Here is a 20,879-nt window from a genome sequence, read left to right on the forward strand (position 1 = left end):
ACAAGTTGGTAGATCTTCCACATTGAGAAAATCTAAAGGACCATCCTTCACCAATCTTGTGATACGTTCTATATTAATATGGTCAAGTTGGTAATGCCACAAGCACGTGGGATTAACTATATCACATGTTCTTTTCTTGGGGATGTGCTCCGACACAGTTTCGACTATATTTATTTTTCCATGAGTAAGGAAATTGTTATTCAATTTAATCATAATCTTAGTACTAAATAAAATAGAATAACCATCTTTACACAACTTAGAAACTGAAATCAAATTTCTTCTAAGTAATGGTACATAAAGACAATCTTTCAATGTAACAACTCATTCTCTAAAAATCAAATCTACTGTTCCTATAACAGTAGCAGCAACAATTGTATTTGTCCCCAAGTAAAGCACAACCTCGTCATCATTCAGCCTTCTGCTTTTCTTGAACCCCTACAATGTGTTACATGCATGAGTGGAATCCCCAGAGTTAATATAGCAAGATGCATAAGTGACCAACATATTGGTATCTATGACAACAGATTCGAAATTACCTTCTTTGTTCTTCTGAGATTCTAGATATTAAGGACAATTCCTCTTCTAATGCCTAGTCTGCTTGTAGAAGTGACATTCATCTGATGACTTGTCTCTCTTCTACTTCTTCAGTTTGCCTCCCTTTTTTTTAGGCCTCTTCTTACCATCGGGCTAGGAAATTGAGAAAAAAAAATTATATTTTTTGTTTAACAACATAATTGATTTATTTATATAGAATTGACTTCAAAACTGAAAATTCTATTTATTTATTTATTGTTTTATTTTATTAAATTAAACATATTATTATCCACAAATTTCTACTTATTTTAAATAATCTTTTTTCTTAAAAACTTTTAATTAAAAAATTTACCTTTTATAATCCCCTGTAATGAGGGGTGATTTGGCCTGACCTAATAAGTAAAGAACACGTGGATGCGACCTGCTAGTCAGACAACAAATCAACATGTGGTGTCACGTCAATAGATCATGGGACCTCGGGTCCTCGGTCACTTCAGAGCTTGAGCACTTCGGTCCCCACGTATGCCGAGGTGCCACATAACCGAACCTAGAAGTTAGCCAGTTGTCTCTAAACTTCTTGGGATCACACTACATAACTATAAGCCTTATCCTCGCCCGAAACAGAGGGAAACGATAAGCCTCATTAATTGGTACGTTACCCGCCTTCCAAAGTGGAATGGATCCCTACGTCACGGGTCAGGGATTTTGGGAGAATTTTGTGAGACCCATGGCATCCTAGCTATATAAGGGCATCAACCCCCAAGACTCAGGTACGTGTGATTACTTGCTCACTAGTTTACTTGCATTCAAGCTTTCATCTTGCAACCAGAGTACAATAATAACTTAAGCATCGGAGCGACCTCGCCGGGTTAGCCACCCTAGGTTCTCTGGTCCTTTATCTTGCAGCTTGGTCCAACTCGCTACGTGACTAGTGTCCAGGTAATCTTCCAACTAGGAGCTTCTAGATCACATGCACCATCAATTAGCGCCGTCTATGGGAACCAATCAAAAGGTCAACCTTACACCTCATCTGTCTGTAGGAATCAATCAAAAGGTCCACCCTCGTCAAAAAGATTACCTTAGCTAATGCTAGATATATCAAACTAGAGGAAAAAGATAGCAGGAAACGGAAACAAAGGGAGACGAACTCACCAAGAAGACCAAAGGAAAAGAAAAGACTCTGGATGCAATGGCGACTAACACTGACCTGGGAGACTGAAGCGCGACCTCAACAAACTCGAGCACGCAATATGTGGCTAGAAAAATGGGCCCCTCTAGCCCTTATTTATAGCCAACGCGACCGAGACTCAACAGTCGAGATCTACACAATCTGACGACTCCCATCAAAACCAACTATATGCCATCGAAATCGGTTGAGCACACGATTTGACGTCCGTTGAGTTTATAAATGGCATGGCGTTCACATGTACCCAATACACGATTTGAGGTATTCCCTGGTCGAGCCAAATTGGTCATGAAGGTTCGATCGAAGAGCCAACCTCCGAACCACCTGGAAGTCGTGCCAAATCCACTTGGGCTCGCCATGAACTCCCCGCGACGGGTCAGGACCCCTAGCACAGGGAGTGGGGGAAATTGATAAGGGGTGATTTGGCCCGACCTAATATGTAAATGACACGTGTATGTGGCCTGCTAGCCAGACAACAAATCAGCATGTGGTGCCACATCAGCAAATCGCAGGACCTCGGGTGCTTGGTCACTTCGGAGCCAAAGCACTTCGATCCCCACGTACGTCAAGGTGCCACATAGCCGAACCTAGAAACTCACTAGTTGTCTCTAAACTTCTCAAGATCACGCCACGTAACTATAAGCCTTATCCTTGCCCGAATCGGAGGGAAACGGTAAGCCTCATTAATTAGTACGTTACCCTCCTTCCAATTCGGAACAGATCCCTACATCACGGACTAGGGATTCCATGAGCGTTTTGCGAGACCCGCGGAAGCCTATATATAAGGGTATCAACCCCCAAGACTCAAGTGCGTGCGATTACTTGCTCACTAGTTTACTTGCATTCAACCTTTCAGCTCGCAACCAGAGTACAATACTAACTTAAGCATCGGAGCGACCTCGCCAAGTTAGCCACCCTGAGTTCTCTAATCCTTTGTCTTGCAGCTTGTTCAGCTCGCTACGCGACTAGTGTCCAAATAATCTTCTAGCTAGGAACTTCCAAATCACGCACCATCACCCTACAACCTCCGCAAGTGTCTCGAACTGAGGGTCTAACACTGACTAAGATGGGAGAGAGATTGATTGAGATAGAGCAGATCGAGCAGAATAAGAAGAAGAGAGAGTGTGTGAGCGAGAGAGAGGGAGAGTGGGAGAGAGGAGCGGTTCTTGGCGGTGGTACCCTTACTAAGATCAAGTAGAATAAGAAGAAGAGTGAGAGAGAATGGGAGAGAGGGAGGGAGAGTGAAGGAGAGGAATGGTTGCAGTGGCAGTGGTACCGTGACTAATCGATCTAAGAAGAAGAAGAAGAGAAGAAAGAGAGAGAGAGGAACTATCACTGTAACAAAATAGGGGAAGGGAAGAAGAAGAAAAAGAAGAAGAGGAGAGAGAGTCTGACGATCTGAGGAGATTGCTAGCGATTTGAACAGGTCAGCAGTCGGCTGTCTAGGGTAGAGGGTGGTGGCGCTCACCGGAACATACACATGTCACCTAAACTGTACAAATTTGAAATGACAATTAATGATGGTCAGTTTAGGGCACCTTTATTTTTAGGTGGCTATTGTTTTTTTTCCTAATTTAATTTAATTTACATTTTCTCTTCCACAATGTTTGTATCCAATTGCATGATGGAATAAGTATTGTAGTTATGCATTAAGCTTATTAATTTCGCTCATACTTATTACTCATATTTTGTAGAATTATTGTTTTCTTTTTAATATTTTTGTGTTAATTTCGTTCATATTTTTTAGTTTAATTTCTTGCACATTATTTTGTAATAAATGCATTAAACCTATTAATGCCACATATACTCCAACGACAATTGACATGATTAACCCATGGTGAATATTTTCTAAATTTTTTGAGTAATTATCTTTAAATTGTGGGAGAGATAATTAGGAATGGCAATGGGGCAGAGATCATATTTTTCGTTATTACTTTCGATTCTGAAAATAATTTCCATCCCCATCCCCGATTTCCACTGGGAACAAAATTTGTTTTCCATTCCCAATTCCTGACAGGGATGAATTCCCATGGGAACCCGAATCTTCAGTGGTTGAACTATTTGTATTTTTGAATCGTTTCTTCACTTCTTGGACTATTTATGTTTTTGAATCATTTTTTTACTTGTTGGACTATTTATGTTATTGAACTCTTTTAACATCTACATCCAACACAACTAATTTACATTATCACTTCTTTTATTTTATCACTATCCCCTGCAACGCAGTGGCCCGCCCGCTAGTAGTAAGTAATTAAAGATGAACATGAATAGTACAGACCTCAGTATTGTGATAATATGATATGCTCTGGATATACTTGAATCCATATTATGGGGGTTGTGCAATACAAACACAGAGTCCTATTTGACATCTGGACCTAAAGACCCACACAAACACAAAAACCTGATTGATGTGATTGGCAACTTCTGAAATGTTTGTGAATGGGGTGGGATACAGGCGTATGTGCACGCCCTCTATCGTTTTTCCTTTTTGATCGTTCTTTTTTTAACCGTCGTTTGGTTTGAATATTTGAATTTAATTTTATTTTTAAATGTTTTCTTCTTCTTATGTTTGTGTTTCTTCAAATTTGTGCTTGCTTTACAGAGTGATCAAGTAGCACGACTCAGTTTTAGAAAGCAAAAGAAATAAGTTTCATTCTGCCTTCCATTTATTATTTTTTACAACAAGACGTGACTTTTCCTAGTCATATAAAAAGTATAGATACAACCCTGCCGATACAATCCGGTGTATCGATACTTTAAACCATGCTGATCAGTCGATCACCATTGGATATTGAATAACATTCCGGCATTCCCCAATAATATTCCGGTTTAAACTGGCTGCTTATAGAATACCCAAACAAAAAAACCTCAGTGCCTATAAGATTCCTTTGCCTCTATAGTCTATTGCAGTGACTTGAGACAAGGCAGTTGTGCCCTTTGCCACAGATTCTCAGAAATGTACCTGTTTCTTAGAACTAAGAAAAATGAAATTTCTTTTGGAAACCATTCTTCAATGAACGAATTAAGCTTCTGCGTATACCATACAGATGGAGCTTCTTGTACTTTTCTTTCTTTGTGAGAGGCTAAGAGATTCTTGTAGAGATAGAAGAATATGCTTCAGTAAACAAGACTAGCTAGAGAGCTTTTTTGAAATATATGTTCTGCATTTGAATAATAGTTTTGAATTAAATAATCACTCAAACATATTAAACATTTATTTAAGATAACAAGGTTCGATCTGGTCAATATCCTCAATTATATTGTTGATAAATTTTATGAACGTCTTTAGCAAAACCAGGTATTGAGTCATCCGACCCAAAAATACTATTGAGCGTGGCTGCCAATCGAACCCCACCTTGTGCCAACCGTAAATTAACTACCGGCAGACGGGATAGGAAATAGTCATCTGCAAGTGATTGTCAATTATATATTTATCTTCTCTCAGATAAAAAACTAAAGAAAAAATATTGTATAATTGTCAAAACGAAGGTAGCTTACCTTGTAACACTGAACCTTCAGTAACTCCTTTATATGCCCAATCACAAGCTGCTTTAATACTTTCAGAAGCATAACTGCAGACAAGGCAAAATTCTGGTTTATTCTTTTATGTTCATTGGTTAACATGTTTTTTTTGGGGAATCTAGGATTCACTTTTTGATTACTCATGTGAGTGCATGCCATGAAAAACAAAAGAAAATAAAAACTCAATGGAGGATTAGCTGAACATGGCTATCTCTACAGACCCACTGGAGGCAAGAATTTGGTTCTTATTGAATCTCTTTGATATCTAATTGGTTGCTAGTTTTTACTTCACTTACATGTGAAAGCGCAAGTTGCGTAACTGGTAAAACAGGATTGAAGCATAGAAGAATAATAAGTGATCAAGTGAAACATCCAACTCTATCATGGGAATGAATGCTCCAGATATCTACTGAAGCACAAAGTTCTGATAAAATATTTGTTCATTGTTTGATGTTTTAGATTCTTCTTAACATGACTGAAGGAAATGCCAAGTCACCCCAAGTTTAAAATAAGGTCATCTGAAAAAAATAAATAAATAAAAAATGAAATTGTTGTCCCCCATCCAAAGCAGAAATACTGAAAATAAATGTCTGTAGATCTTAAAAAATGAAGTAGAGAAATATACACATCTGGACAAGTCACATTATTGAAGCTGCATTTCTCCCATTCCTGTACTTCGTCTTGCCAGTCACCCTGTAATAAAGAATAAGATGGTTTATAGTAATTCACAGAAGGCGCTCTTCTTTCTTTTTAGATTGTATTAGTTAGCAATAACACATCATACCGTGATATTTTGTTGGATTGCATCAATCATATCTTCTACATTTGAGTTGTAAGACCTTTCTTCTGATGACTGAATTATGTTATCATCCCATACCTGAATATTTTCCAATTAATAACAGTACTCATAATCAACAGAATGGCAAAAGTCATCATATCCATCATGGAGCTCAGTAGATTAATCCTTTAGATGAAAGATTTTTTGCTGGGATGACCAAACAGTTATGATCAAGTCATTATCTGATACTTATTTGCACAACTGGTAAATGGTAAAAAGGAAAACAGGAAAGAAAGAATCTAACATGATGGAGGACTGTTTTTCTCCTGTACCAATGGACGTCAATAGTATTGCCTCCCTGATCTGATGCAAAACCTACATGCAGAGGCTGTGATGCATAGAAACCATTAATTAGCTTTGTGAATGGAAACTCAAAAAGTCCTCCCCAATGCAGTATACAATATATTTAATCTTCATGTTACCTGATGAATGTCCCCCATAAAATGGGAGAGGAAGAGAAGTGCTTCCGTGAGGTTATCTGATCCCCTCGTTCATTACATGAAAAGAAATGTACACTCAGTAAGCATAAAAGGAGAGTTTTGCAAACTATAATTTCTGTTACTAGGTGCTTATGATCCAACTCATGACACCAGATACAGGATTTGTTTATTTGGAAAATATAAAAACAACACAACCAAAGTGTGGCAATACCCAGATTTATTGAGAGGAATGTCTCCTGTAAGGAAACCTTGTACATGCAGAAGGAATGCTCTGAGTTGTGTTTTTAGATGCTAAGTGTAAATTATAGTTACCGAAAGTCCAGAACTTTAAAGGATTTATTTGTTGAGAATTCGATTGAAAAAGTTTTAAAGATTATGTACAATGTTGGGAAAAGAAAACTCAAGGCTTGGCTCAGTTTGGAGAGAGTACAAATACATACAAAATGCAAGGTTTTGCACTCTACATATTTGTATTTGTACTCCTTCCAAACTGAGCCTAAATAGTTAAGTAAATGGCCTTACATTCAGATTGAGATGCAATGGCATAGCTGAGAAGCTGACTGGTGTAATTTTTAATGGCCCCACTTACACACCTTCCCTTCTCTCCATTTTCATCCTTGCAGTCTCCTGAACATCATCATCAACATAGTTAAAGTAAAGAGAAGAGTAGTCTTCAAAGAATGGGTCGAATTTCACTTAATTGAATGACTGTACAAGACTGAATATATATACAAAAATTATAAAGAATAAATTGGAAACAATTACAAGAATAGAAACAGAGAAATAAGGAAAGGAGCTTCAGTAGGAAACTTCCTAAGATGAGAGTTTCCTTTTTGCTTTGATTGATCTCTATAATAGGAATCCTTTGTATGGTAGCCGGTCCTTCTTTAGCAGGAAGATTAGAGCCTTCTTTGGTAGGAGATCTAGAGCTCTCTTTGGTAAGAGTTCTAGAGCTCTCTTTAGCAGGAAGGCTAGAGCTCTCTTTGGTAAGAGGGGAAGAGCTAGGGTTGGTAGACCTAGGGTTGGTCAACTCCTCAATAAACATTGTCAAATTGAGATGGTCATTCAGCATCAAAACTGACAAGCCATGGCCATTACAGTATTCAACATTGTCTGGTATGTAAATATTCTTCAATAATTAATCCCAAGAAAATATAAATAAATAACATTTACCCATGTTGCCTGCAAGATCCCAGTTCCCAGGTATATAACAGAGTCCATAACAAAATAGTCCAATAGTAATAGAAAAAATAAAGAAACAAATCAGAGATGAAATAAACCAAGGTTGCTACAAGTATTCATTTTAACAAAGATAAATCTATATATCCTGTAGAATCTGTGGTCATGGCAATCATAACATATCTATTTCATCTGAACATATGCATAGAATAAATGTGTAAACATGCTCCATTTTATGACTACAAACGCAAAGCCAAAAAGTCTGGGAATAGGAAACTTACTGTTATACTGGTAGCTGCAAAGGTCATCAGGAGTATCGATGTAGTGAAGGGCAGATGACCAGTGATACCTAAATTTGACATGGTCTGCCCATGAGCAAAGACTTCCTAGATCATTCTCTGCGTAGTCTGGAAGAAGTTGCTTCACGGCATCTGCCGCAGCTTTGTTTAAACGAGCCTGCAACGCCAACAGAAACACTACGTGTTGTATTAGTTACAGAGAAAAGAACAGAGACCATGTAGAAATCACAAAGTAATCATTTTTAAAACCAACAAACTTATGGATAGTTTGAGGCTCTAGACACCAACAGAAGTCATGGACAGAAGTCACAGAACTAACCTGAGATATTTAGCATTGTTTAGAGGTTTAAAACTAAAGATATCTAGCATTGTTCAAAAAGTGATGAGAAAGATTGAATAAAGAACCTGAGCAATCCTGCAAACCGTGAGATGCCCATCTACTCCCCAACCGTGGATTGTTGGCAGAGAGAGAGAGAAGAGTAGCAAAGAGAGAAGAACAAATATGTGGAACCTGTTGAAGTTCACCGTTTCCTTCTGGTCTCAGCTCATAGACCAAGAATTATGCAAAAGAAAACTAGATTGGCATGATGTTGTGTCTGAATGGTAGGTATAAGGTATATACCAAAGAGAAAGAGAGAAAGATATTCTCCAGAGTCCAGACACTAATAACAGAAACCCATCTTATTTAATAGCATTAAATGATTAAATATTTGATTGTCGGAGCGTGCAACGGAATTTGGAATCCTTTTGCCTAAATTCGGAAGCAACCAAAATACAAGGAAGCTGCAAAAGCTACGACTATTGCTATTGGTTACGACTTACGACAAGCCAGCACTGCATTAATCATTTGTAATGTAAAGACTTCCGTTGACACTTTAATATACCATTACCCCCAAAGCCGTGTGTATCTTCTTTCTGGTATCATAGATTTTCCCTTCCTTTCTTACCAAAAAATGGAACATTTTCGTTTTCCCTTCCTCAAAGCAAGCTATGGCCTATCCTCTACCAAATAAAATGACTTAAATATCCTTTTCAAAGCCATGAAATACCTATCTGCCGTTTGGCAAGTTTTTTGGGATGTGGGTCTTTTTGGTTTTTCATTTTTTGTTACGAAACAGAAAAAAAAAAGACCATTTTTTTATCTAACGAAAACCCAAAAGATCTTCTAAAAAGAGTTCGCATCTCCGCTCCACCACGTGTTGCCCCACAAACGCTCCACACAACGTGCACACGGTGGGGCATTCCCACGTGCAGGGCTCTCGTCCTATTAGCCCAAAAACGAGCCCAAACTTCCTTATCATGGTTCGACCACCGGATCAACGGGTTGTTGATTTTTTCAATGGTTTTTGGCCAAATACTGGATTTGAAGTAAAACGAAACCCGTTGACTAGACAGTTCCTGGGCCGAACAGTCTGACTGTCCGGGTCAACGGCAGTTCGAAACTTTGCTCCCATATTCCCGCCCCCTCAACCTCAACAGTCTGACCATCCAGGTCGAACGGTCAACCGGTTTCGTGGTTTTTGGAAAAATATTGGGCTTGGAGTAAAATGGAACCTATTGCCTGGACGGTTCCTAGGCCGAACGGTCCGACCTCCAGGCCAAGCGATCAACCGGTTCTGTTGACCCAGGTGATCAAACCGCTGACCCGTTAAACAGTTTTTAACCATTTTTTTATTTTTCACTAGTTTTATTTTTTTAATTTATTTGTCAAAACGTCCCATCCTTTCGAACTGTACAATTGGACCGTCAACCTAGAAAACGGTGGCCAAAACGGTTCCGTTTCTGGGTCATTTTTTAAAACGTTGATTTGAGGTTGAGGGGCAAGAATATGGGACAAAGGAGGTTTGAGCTCATTTTGGGGCTAATGGGACGAGCTAACAATCGTCTCGTTAGCCCCGCACGTGGGAACGCCCCATCGCGTGCAACTAGACATGTGGCAGTTGCACGTTGTGTGGCACAACAAGTGGTGGTGGCCGCCTGGTGATAGGGAACTAGCCGGAGCTATCATCGGTGCTGGAGATGAAGTTGGATCCGAGATCAAACAGAGGAGAGTAGAGCGGGTCAGACACAATTTGAGGTTGAAGGGGCAGGAATATGGGAGCAAGGTTTTCAAACCATTGTTGACCCGAATGGTCGAACCATTCGACCTAGGAACCATCCAAGCAACGGGTTTCGTTTTACCTCAAACCTTGTATTTGGCTAAAAATCGTCAACAATCCATTGACCAAGGCGGTCGAACCGTCTACCCATTCAACGATTTTTTATCATTTTTTATTTTTAATTATTTTTTCATTTATTTGTCACAACGGGCCATTCGTTCGAACCGGATGGTTGAACCGTCAACCCGGAAACCAGTGGCCAAAACAGTTCCAGCCTTAACCGATGGACAAAACTTCACAAAGTTTATTTTGGGGTTAACGGGACAAGCTAACGGCCATCCCATTAGCCCCACACACGGGAACACCCCACCCCATGCGACTAGACATGTGGCAGTCGCACGTTGTATGGGCTGTTTGTGGGGCGACAGACGATGGGACGGAGATGTGAACTCTTCTAAGAAGACTTGCCATTAGGGTTGAAGTGACCAAACAAAATATTATGGGATGGTTTTGGTCATTTGATCTTTTGGTTTTAAGACAGAAAGTAGAAAGGAGTAGATTTTCATGGCCGGAACATTGGGCTTTCTCCTGGTTGTGACTTGTGAGTTTCCTCCCTAGTTCCACCTCCTCGTAGAACGTCATTAGAGAGAGAGAAAGAGAGAGAGAATGAATGTTAGACCACAGACATAGACAATGAACTACTCCATAGCCACACCAACCTTGTTTAGCTTCCGGATTATGTCCTTCAAGCTTAACCAGAAAACCTTCCGTTTCAGGTTAACCGAAAACCCTCTCTCTCCTCTCTCTTCAACCACTTCTATCCCCTACAAAATGCACCCACAAGAATACCTACAAGAACCGCTTCCAATTGCATTAGCGAGAGGAGAGAAGATGAAACAAAGAATTGGACAAATTTGAATTTTATTCATGGGAAGAAGCTCCGTAGTGAACTATATACTTGGGGCATCGGAGGCCCTTGCAATTACTTTGTCCAAGTTTCCTCTTGGAGCTGAATCTATTTAGGGGGGTCATTAAAAAAGGAGATCATACAATGATCCATGGGCATCATGGCAATGATGTGCATTCAACCATGATGTTCGCAGAGAACCATATAAATCAATACATGTGCCAAGCACTTATGGCCCATGAACGAATCACATCCATTCATCACATCACATACACACACAATTGATCCAAATCAATTTAAAACTTGTAAAACCTATATCCATTTAGATTAACACGTGATCATCCCATCAATGGACCAAATTATCTAATAATTTTATCTTCATATATATGCTAAGCTGCAAAAAGTAGTTCGGCCTATATAGCAATCCATGCTAAAATAGGATAGTCTTGCTTCAATCTAATATAAAAAGGGATTTTCAAGTATGGGCCAAATTGGTCCATGCAATGGGCCATCAAACCCCTAGCCTAAAACCGATTTTGGGTCATTTAAATCACAATCCAAGGGGCTATGATCAAACCCCAAGTAACCATAGGTTTGGCCCAACAAGATTAGATCAAAACTAGGTCAAATCGACTTAGGGTTGGTGTACAAAACATCTCACATAGGTAATGATCTAAAATTCTCAGTTATGATTCATAATCAAAACAACAAATAAATAAAAATAAATAGCTATGGCTGATAGTATGATAGTCTAAATCCAATCCAGACAAAACTACAACCTTGCAAAAAATTGCAGTCTACAGATCGATCTCCATCTACAAGCTCTGCCTTCTCCACACGCTCCAGCGATTTCTATGATGTAAAAAAATAGAAAACACTAACTTCTATTGCTTACATAAAAAAAAAATCTAATACATTCTTTTTAAAAAAGAAAATAATTAATTACAGACCACATAATCAATATAATGATCTCGGTGTATACAAAACTTGCCACCAACAAGATTTCGATCTCCATCACACTTTCAACCCAAGATTTTAAGAATCCATAATAGAACAATTCTATAATATATCATAATATATTCACCAAAATTTCAGATCATTTGCCCATTTTGAGAACCGGTTTCTCAGAATTTTCTGTTAATTGTTCAAATCAGCTAGACTAGTTCTTGCTGATTTGAGTTTTGGTTCAAATTTGATTTGCTTAAGTCCAAGGGCTAAACCTAATGCTCTGATTCCGCTGAAGGAAGGGTTAGGATCCATCATATGGATGGTCGAACCATGCTAGATGGTTGGACGCCTAATCCTTCCGGGAATCGAATTCCCTATGCTTTAAAAAACTACATTTTTCAAAATCAGTCTTGTACTAAACCGGACGAAATTTGAAACCAAACAAAGAGGGAGATATATACCTAATATGAATGCCACAAACGCATCTCAATGTGAAAGTTCATGCCCAAATCAGTCTTAAAACCAGCCTCCACTGAAGATGGTGCAATGTATTCTTGAAGCCAATTCAACAATGCAATTTTCAGCAAAACTACAATCCAACTGCTTGAATCGAAATGGGGGGGTGAGCACAAAATTCCTCTGGATTTTTTTTTTTTTGCAAAAATCAGAATAAAACTAATCTCTATCAGTCCCAAAATAGTTGTGGTCGAACTAGGGTTTCTTGTGAGACAAAAGAAGAAGGGAGAATAATAGAGAGGTGTTTTAGTTTAGTTCACCATCTTCTTTTTTCTCTTTATGGAACACTTCTCCTAATCAAATTAGAAGATTATCCAAATCTAATTTAGATATGGGTGTTCCAAATTCACCCCATGTCACATGACAACTTAAGATGATGGGTGTTCCAAAACCAGATTCACCCCATGTTACATGACAACTTAAACTGTCATGTGACAACTTAATTAATCATATTAATTATGGGCTTTAGGCCCATCAATTATAAAACTCACGACCTAAGAGTGATGCATGGTCAACTTAAGCCTGATTTGTATGTCATGAGACCCCATAATGGCCTCACATAAGTCCACATGGGTCCGACCCAACCTCTATGAAAAGGTCTAGCCGAATTCACTTAAATGATCATTGAATTCAGTCATCCTATGAAAAACCAAGGATAATGGACTTATGTAAGATAAAACTCATAAGGTAATTAGCCATGTAATGGTCTCTTACACATAATCTCTCGGCCCATAATGATTAAACATTGCCCAACAGGGAAGGACCTTTCCCCTGACTACAAGGTGCAATGTCACACTCTCTACTCGTATGGATCCCGAGAATTAAAACATTTTGCAAACACTTATCATAAAACATGTATATATATATTGCAAAACCAAATCTAAATCACAGTTGAAATCCATTGCCAGCAATTTGGGTTTTCATCAGAGAGAGTGTAAGCCCTATCATTCACTTTATCTGACAAAGGAACCAATCCTATCACTATGATCACCCACTCAAGTGAAATCTCATACTACCCCAACAATACTTAAGTTTTGACCATCAATTGATCCCACTAATTGGCATATCAAAGACATCCCAATCCAACACCTAGTGCAATACCATAATCAAGTCTAGGGGTTATGTGTAACTTTCCAGTTTTGTCTATCAATTTCCAAGGTATAAGGCATAACTATAAAATGGTTTGGGCTCAGTGTTTCAACCAAACACACACTACATGTGCTTTGGGTCTAACCCTACTAGTTGAGACAAGCTACCCCAATTTCTTTGGCAAGATAAACTCCCCAAGTCTATTCAACGACTGAGAATATTCTAAACTAACACAAGTCTCATAAGTGTCTAGTTTAAGGAGTAATTTCATAAATACAAATATCAACATGAAACAATAGTATACTTTTATTCATTTACAATAAATGTTTTATACACCAAATTGATTGGAATTAAGGGCATACATTGTCTAACAGTTCATGGCTACCTACAAGGGTTCTCAAAAGATTTCTCTAAACTCCTATTATCTACTTATATTTGGCCATCCGTTTGAAGATGATGTGAATCACTAAATTGTAATGAAATAACCATTAGCCTCCAAAGACTTCTCCAAAAGTGTGATATGAACTTGGAGTCTTTGTCTGAAGTTATCGAAAATGATAAACCATAGAGTTTGATAATCTCATTAAGGAATAAACCAACAATAAATAAGACATCCATTGTCTTCCTGCAAATTAGGAAGTGAGTCATTTTTGAAAAACGGTCTATGACTTCATAGAATCTACTTGTCACTAGGTACATGACAACCCGAGAACAAAATCCATAGATATAGGGGGGGGGCTCTTAGAAACTTGACACATGTGACAACGCTCTGCAAACCTCATGATGTCTCTCATCATCTTAAACTAAAAGTAACTTGTTGAAACGAAATGAATTGCTTTGTTACGCCCAAAATGGCCTTCATTGTAAAGCTCCTTGACGATTTTTAATCACTATGAGCAATCAAGTGCACATAAGTGGGTTCCCTTGAATTAGAAGCCACCATATACCACAAAGTCTGTCATGCTACATACCTATACATCTTCCATGATACCAACAAAATAAGGGTCAATGAATAATAATTCATGAAAAGTATTAAACCTAGGTACCTATGCTTGGAATGTGAATAACATAGCTCTCCTTCAGCTGAGAGCATCTAGAATTTGATTGTGCATATCTGACTTATGTTTCGACACAAATGAATATTCTTGGAGGTATGCTACCCATTTAGCATGCCTTGCATTCAGTTTATGTTAATCCCCAATATGCTTTAGTGCCTCATGATCTGAATACAAGATGAACTCTTTATAGATGAGATAATGTCATCATCACCGAAGGGGGGAGCTCTTAGAAACTTGACACATGTGACAACACTCTACAAACCTCATGATGTCTCTCATCATCTTAAACTAAAAGTAACTTGTTGAAACGAAATGAATTGCTTTGTTTCGCCCAAAATGGCCTTCATTGTAAAGCTCCTTGACGATTTTTAATCACTATGAGCAATCAAGTGCACATAAGTGGGTTCCCTTGAATTGGAAGCCACCATATACCACAAAGTCTGTCATGCTACATACCTATACATCTTCCATGATACCAACAAAATAAGGGTCAATGAATAATAATTCACGAAAAGTATTAAACCCAGTACCTATGCTTGGAATGTGAATAACATGGCTCTCCTTCAGCTGAGAGCATCTACAATTTGATTGTGCATATCTGACTTATGTTTCGACACAAATGAATATTCTTGGAGGTATGCTACCCATTTAGCATGCCTTGCATTCAGTTTATGTTAACCCCCAATATGCTTTAGTGCCTCATGATCTGAATACAATGTGAACTCTTTATAGATGAGATAATGTCATCATCACCGAAGCGCTTACACCACTGCATAGAATTCTACATCATAAGTTGAGTAGTTGAAGTATGGTCCATTTAATTTCTCACTGTAATAGGCTATGGGCCAATCACCTTGACTGAGAACAACACCAATTCTAACCTTAAAGGCATTATAATCAACCTCAAAGGGTTGCTCAAAGTTGGAAAGTGCTAGCACAGGTGCAATTGTCAATCGTGCCTTAATCTCAATGAAAGTCTTTTCTGCTTCAGTGGTGAACACAAAATTGGTATTGGTTTTCATACAATCTACTTTAGTAAGTGTTTAGGGAGTGGTTACTTAACAATTGTACGAACCTTCTTTAGGTCTATAGAAACTCCTTCCCTTGAGATAGCATACTAAGGGAACAAGACCCAATCTGTGGCAATAATACACTTATTCATAGTTGCATAAAGTTGCTCTCTACACAGTCATAAATATATCCCAAAGATGCAACAAATGAGAGTTCATATCAATACTATATATGAGAATGTTATCAAAGTATACCACAACAAATTGACCAATAAAAGACTTGAGAACCTGTTCATGACCTTCATGAATGTGCTTGGTGCATTAGACAAATCGAATGGCATCACTAGCCATTCATACAAACCATCCCGTGTTTTGAACACAGTCTTCCATTCATTACCAGGACGAATTCTAATTTAATGGTAGCCTAATTTCAAGTCCAACTTAGTGAATACCTTGGCCCTAGAAAGGTAATCCAACATGTCGTCCAAGTGTGAAATTGGAAACCAGTACTTGATAGTTATTTTATTAATTACATGGCAACACACATCCACTAAGTGACGTCCTTCTTTGGCACTAGCAAAGTGGGAACCATGCATGGGCTCATGTTGTCTCGTATGAACCCCTTAACAAGTAGTTCATCTACTTGCATTTGTAACTTCTCATGTTCAATGGGACTCGTTCTATAATGGGCATTGTTCAAGATTTTTTTAGTTTTTTCAACTTTTTTCATAATTTGCAAAAATAGTTTTTTTTTCAACTTATTTGATAATATATTGCAATGTTTTGTATTTGCTTTTTGTTTTGATGCTTGGAAATGCTTGTATATAGATTAATATACTCTCTGTGTTGATAATCCTATATGTTTTTTGTGCTTTAAATAGATCTATGTAATTTTTTAAAGAAAATTCAGAAAAATATAAAATAACATAAAAAGAATGTAATTTTTATTTTCAAATTATGAAATCAATATTTTTTGTATACTCAATAGTTGTATAGCATTTTTTTCAAATTATTGTAAAATTTGTTTCAATTTTATATAATTTATTTGATATTTTTTAATAATGTATTTTTTTTCAATTTGTAACTATATTGTATTTTTTATATTTTATTAATTTATTCCATTTTCTAATTTTCATATTCCATTCAACCAACCATTGTATACTCTGTATCATTCAAATTTAAATGAAATAAAATTCATATTTTTCTTCCAATTTGTTATTCACTTTGAGTCTTTGTCTCTTTGACTTCTTATTTGGTTAAGTATTTTTTTCATTTCTTTGTTAAATTTTTTATTTTTCAAATAGTTCCCAAAGGAAAGTTAAATATTTTAGTTTTCCTTAGAAAAGAAATAAAAAAATCAAAAATGTCAAATAAAACAAAAAAACAAAAAAAAACAGTTTGGCCCGGTTTGACCCATGCACAAGGCCCAGCCTATGGCCCAACCCAACACGGCCCAGGCCCATGGCAAAGCCTACAACCCACTCAGCCTAGGCCTGCGGCATGGCATGGGCCCGCATGGGCTTGGGCTATGGGTTGTGTCAAGCCGACCCCCCAAACAGGCAGGCCGCAAGCGGGTGGCCCGACACAACCCATTTTACACCATTATATTAAAGAACCTAGATAAAAATTTCCCTTTTTTATTTGATCATTGTGTTTGAATAAAAATTTCTTGCCATGGGCCTCATTCTTTTCAGAATGAAAGTTGGGTCCATGGCAAAAAATGTATGTCTTTTGTAGCATGAAAAATATTTGTGCCCCACTTGCCATTCTATTTTTCCATTAAACCTCAACTCTTTCTCTCTCTCAAACCTCAACCCTATCTCTCTCTACACCGTACCTCTCTCTTTCTCTCTCACTTATGCATGGTTGATTCATTTGTGTTTTCTCTTGTTTTAAGGCATTAATTGGTGAAGGGCAACAGATACACTTGAAGTACAACCAACCTCACCCACCACTATCTCTTTAGGGTTTTTTTTCTTACTATGCTTTTAGACTTTTGCAGATTTCTTGGTTTTGGTTGCCAGGATAATGATTTTTGATGAATAATTTGAGTTTTATTAATAGACTTTGTATAATCTTTACAAGCATCCCTTAGAGAGGCACGAGCTGTTACCTCTCATACAAAAAAGAAAACACATTACAATTGTGCCCAAAATAAAATAGATCTATTGACCCCTTGCTTAGCCAAAGCGTCTTCCATCCCATTTGTTGATCTCCTAATCCATTGTATCCTTAAATTCATATTCCTGGTTAATCATGTAAATTTTTTCATTTTACTCCTATAGCACCAAATTATAGACTCAAGATTCTTTAGCCATTCTACCACCATGGATCCCCTTCAATCACCACCTTGAATTGTAGCAAGCAGTTCCGCTTTGAGGGAGTCACCCATACCAATAGGGCCAAGAAAAAAAAAGTGCTATGAGTTTACCTTTTCCATCTCTCAAAACCCCTCCAATTCTAGAAGGGCCTAGATTACCTTAGCTACTCCCATCAAAACTCAGTTTAACAAAACCTTCAATTGGTGGTACCCAGATCACCTCCATTCTGTCCTTGGTGCTTTTAGCAACTACTTCCCAATTCCTCCAAAAAATATCAAAGGAGAACTGGGAAAACAACTCCAGATTCTTGATCCAATGGATCACCCTAACCATCACACAAAATCCTGATTTCTTCCTTGTTTCTCTCTTTCTCTGAGAATATTCTTGCATTCCTCTCCATAGTTGTCAAGGCGACGCCTAGGCGACAAGGCGCCCTTGGAGGCTCACCTCGCCTAATCCCCAAGTAGCATTCTACTTCCTACTATAAAATATTCTTGTATTCATTCTTTTTTGAGATTACAATTATAAAATAGACATTGTTAAACTAAAATAATCATTTTGTGTGTTTATATACTAATTTCTTTTTATTATTTTCTTATTTATTAGGGTTTAACCAACACAAACATTGCTAAATTCTGTATTGAACCCTCAAAGACTTAAAAACCTGAACCAATAAGTAAGGAAGAATTTAAAATTTTATCTAATCAGCACATTTTCCTCTTCCATATATTCTTCTACTTCTTCTTCTTCTTCTTCTTCTTCTACTACTACTACTACAACTACCAATACTTTTTATTTTCTTCTTTTCCTATAACAAAAATAAGGGTTCAGCCCCTATATTTTTTGAATTTTATTTTCCTTCTTCCTTTTCTTCTCATGAATATGCTGATTTTCTATACTTTAATATAAAATTTATACTTTTCTTATGAAAATCATGAATAATTATTAAAGAAATATGGTTATGGTACCTAGGGAACTACCCTAGGATCTATGTTTTTAACATAAAAAATCCATCGCCTAGGCGACTAAGCAACAAGGCACCCCCCAGTCCCCTAGCCTTGCATTTGCGCCTTGAAAACTATGTTCCTCTCTTCCCAAATGGCCGAAATCAAGGCAGCTCTGACACATCTCCACATTATCCTCCCTTTCTTTTTTGGCCAAGTAAAACAAGAGGGACCAAATAACATAGTAAACTCCATTGGTAAAGCCCACCTGCACCCAAACAAAGAAAAAAAAAACAAAGCCAAATATCTGCAATAAAGAGGCAAGAAATCAATAAATGAAAACAACTCTCATTACTAGATTTGCACAAGACACACACCAGTTAGGGGAGAGACAGTAGTTAGGTCTTCTCTTTTAAAGCAAGTCCATAGTATTTATCTTTCTGTGAACTACTTCCCAATAGAAGGCTCTTACTTTGGGCGGAATGGGTCTACACCTAAACTCTTTAAGGCTTAGTTTGGAAGGAGTACAAATACAAATATGTACAGTGTAAATACATATAAAATAGTTCAAAATACAAGGTTTTGCATTGTACATATTTGTATTTGTACCCCCAAACTGAGCCTAAAGGGAAAGGAATAATATGAGGAATCACAAAAAGTCTTAAACAAAGAAGCACAAGAAAACAAACCATTAGGGTTGGGGGCCCAAATCCGCTTATCAAGTTTTCTAGGTTCCAAACAAGCATTTTGAAGGAATTGTAGAAGGTCCATACAAGCCACAAGTTCATTATCCCTAAGACCCGTCTGAAAGCCAAAGTCCCAACCAAGGCCCGCATGATTTAAAGGAGAAACAACAAACCTTGATACACTCATTTTGCACAAAGAAACTGAGTATAAGGAGGGGAAGAGCTCCATTAACAAACGAAAACCAACCCAAGTATCCTCCAGAATTTAGTAGAAACCCCAGAGCAAACATCATACCTAATGAAGCTTTATAAGGCGAGCCCAGAGTAGCTTTGGTAGATACACCTACATCCCAACTGTTTCCCAACCTTCCATGTATGCTATCTATTACTTCATGCCACAATCTATCCCTTTCCATCAACCACCTCCAAAGCCATTTCCCTAGCAAAGTCTTATTCTTTTTATCCATGCTACCAATACCCAATCCTCCTTGTTGAAAATTTCCTGACTAGTTAGACTTCTATAGGCTTTGTTTTTTATCTGTTATTATTTTTTATCTATTATTGAAATTCTATCCTCTGCTTGATTTATTTATAAGGGAGTGAAGAGTTGAAAGCTCTAAAATTCTGGGTCTAAACCCAACAGATGTACAACTAAAAGCAGTTTTGAGCAAACACTAGTTAGGGCAAATCAGGAGTATCCAACAACTATCTAAACCCAACAGCTAGGGATGGATAACACATTGTCCATGTTGGTTAATCGTTACTTCCAATGTGGAGGCCTCCATTTAGTAAAGTGATACTTCAAGAAAGGATTTCTCTATGGTTGAACTTTTGATTTAAACCACCTTCACAAGTAATGGTAATCATTTTTTTATCAATAACAAGCAAGGTTTAAAATATCTTAAACGGGGCCGTATCGACCGATACGTACTGTTTCGAAAAGAACTCGATACACAAAATGTGTAAAAGACATTTGTTCCATTTCTTTTCGTATGTCTCGGCCGATACGGGCCCATATCTGGCTGTTTCGAATTTGTATCAATCGATATGAACCCGAAACAAACCGAGTCGTTTCGGTTCCCCTTCTTCCATTAATTTTGTTAATGTATATTTAATATTGAATCTCTCTCATTAATGTCGTTTTTTACTCCTATTTTTAAGTCTAACTTTTCCTTCATTAATTAACTAATCACTCCTATATTTAAGGCAAATTTAAATTCAAATTTGAATTTTAGCACCTAATTCCAATTATCTTATTAATTCCATTAATTAATGATCCCCTCTCTCATTAGTTTTGTTTTGT

General features: G+C 37.5%; 1 protein-coding gene across 4 annotated transcripts in view; it reads right to left on the bottom strand.

The window, feature by feature from the left end:
• Positions 1-4,757: 4,757 nt before the first annotated feature.
• Positions 4,758-20,879, bottom strand: part of ENDO2 (endonuclease 2) — a 36,290-nt gene continuing 20,168 nt past the window's right edge. For 2 of the 4 annotated variants that reach the window (XR_016079531.1, XR_016079534.1), the window contains exons 5-6: positions 11,784-11,856; positions 8,018-8,155 (exon numbers count right to left, since the gene is read on the bottom strand). Coding sequence is in view for 1 of the 4 variants with exons in the window: in XM_010270069.3 (XP_010268371.1) it covers positions 4,972-5,126; positions 5,219-5,292; positions 5,868-5,935; positions 6,027-6,119; positions 6,325-6,408; positions 6,503-6,558; positions 7,043-7,147; positions 7,981-8,155 (810 nt within the window). In the remaining 3 variants the exon portion in view is untranslated. Of the gene's footprint in view, positions 5,127-5,218; positions 5,293-5,867; positions 5,936-6,026; positions 6,120-6,324; positions 6,409-6,502; positions 6,559-7,042; positions 7,148-7,980; positions 8,176-11,783; positions 11,857-20,879 lie in introns of those variants that run through there. The other 2 variants (XM_010270069.3, XR_016079532.1) reach the window with 2 other exon arrangements.

Source organism: Nelumbo nucifera, chromosome 8 (assembly GCF_055504915.1).
Source record: "Nelumbo nucifera cultivar China Antique chromosome 8, China Antique-T2T, whole genome shotgun sequence".
NCBI lineage: Eukaryota > Viridiplantae > Streptophyta > Magnoliopsida > Proteales > Nelumbonaceae > Nelumbo > Nelumbo nucifera.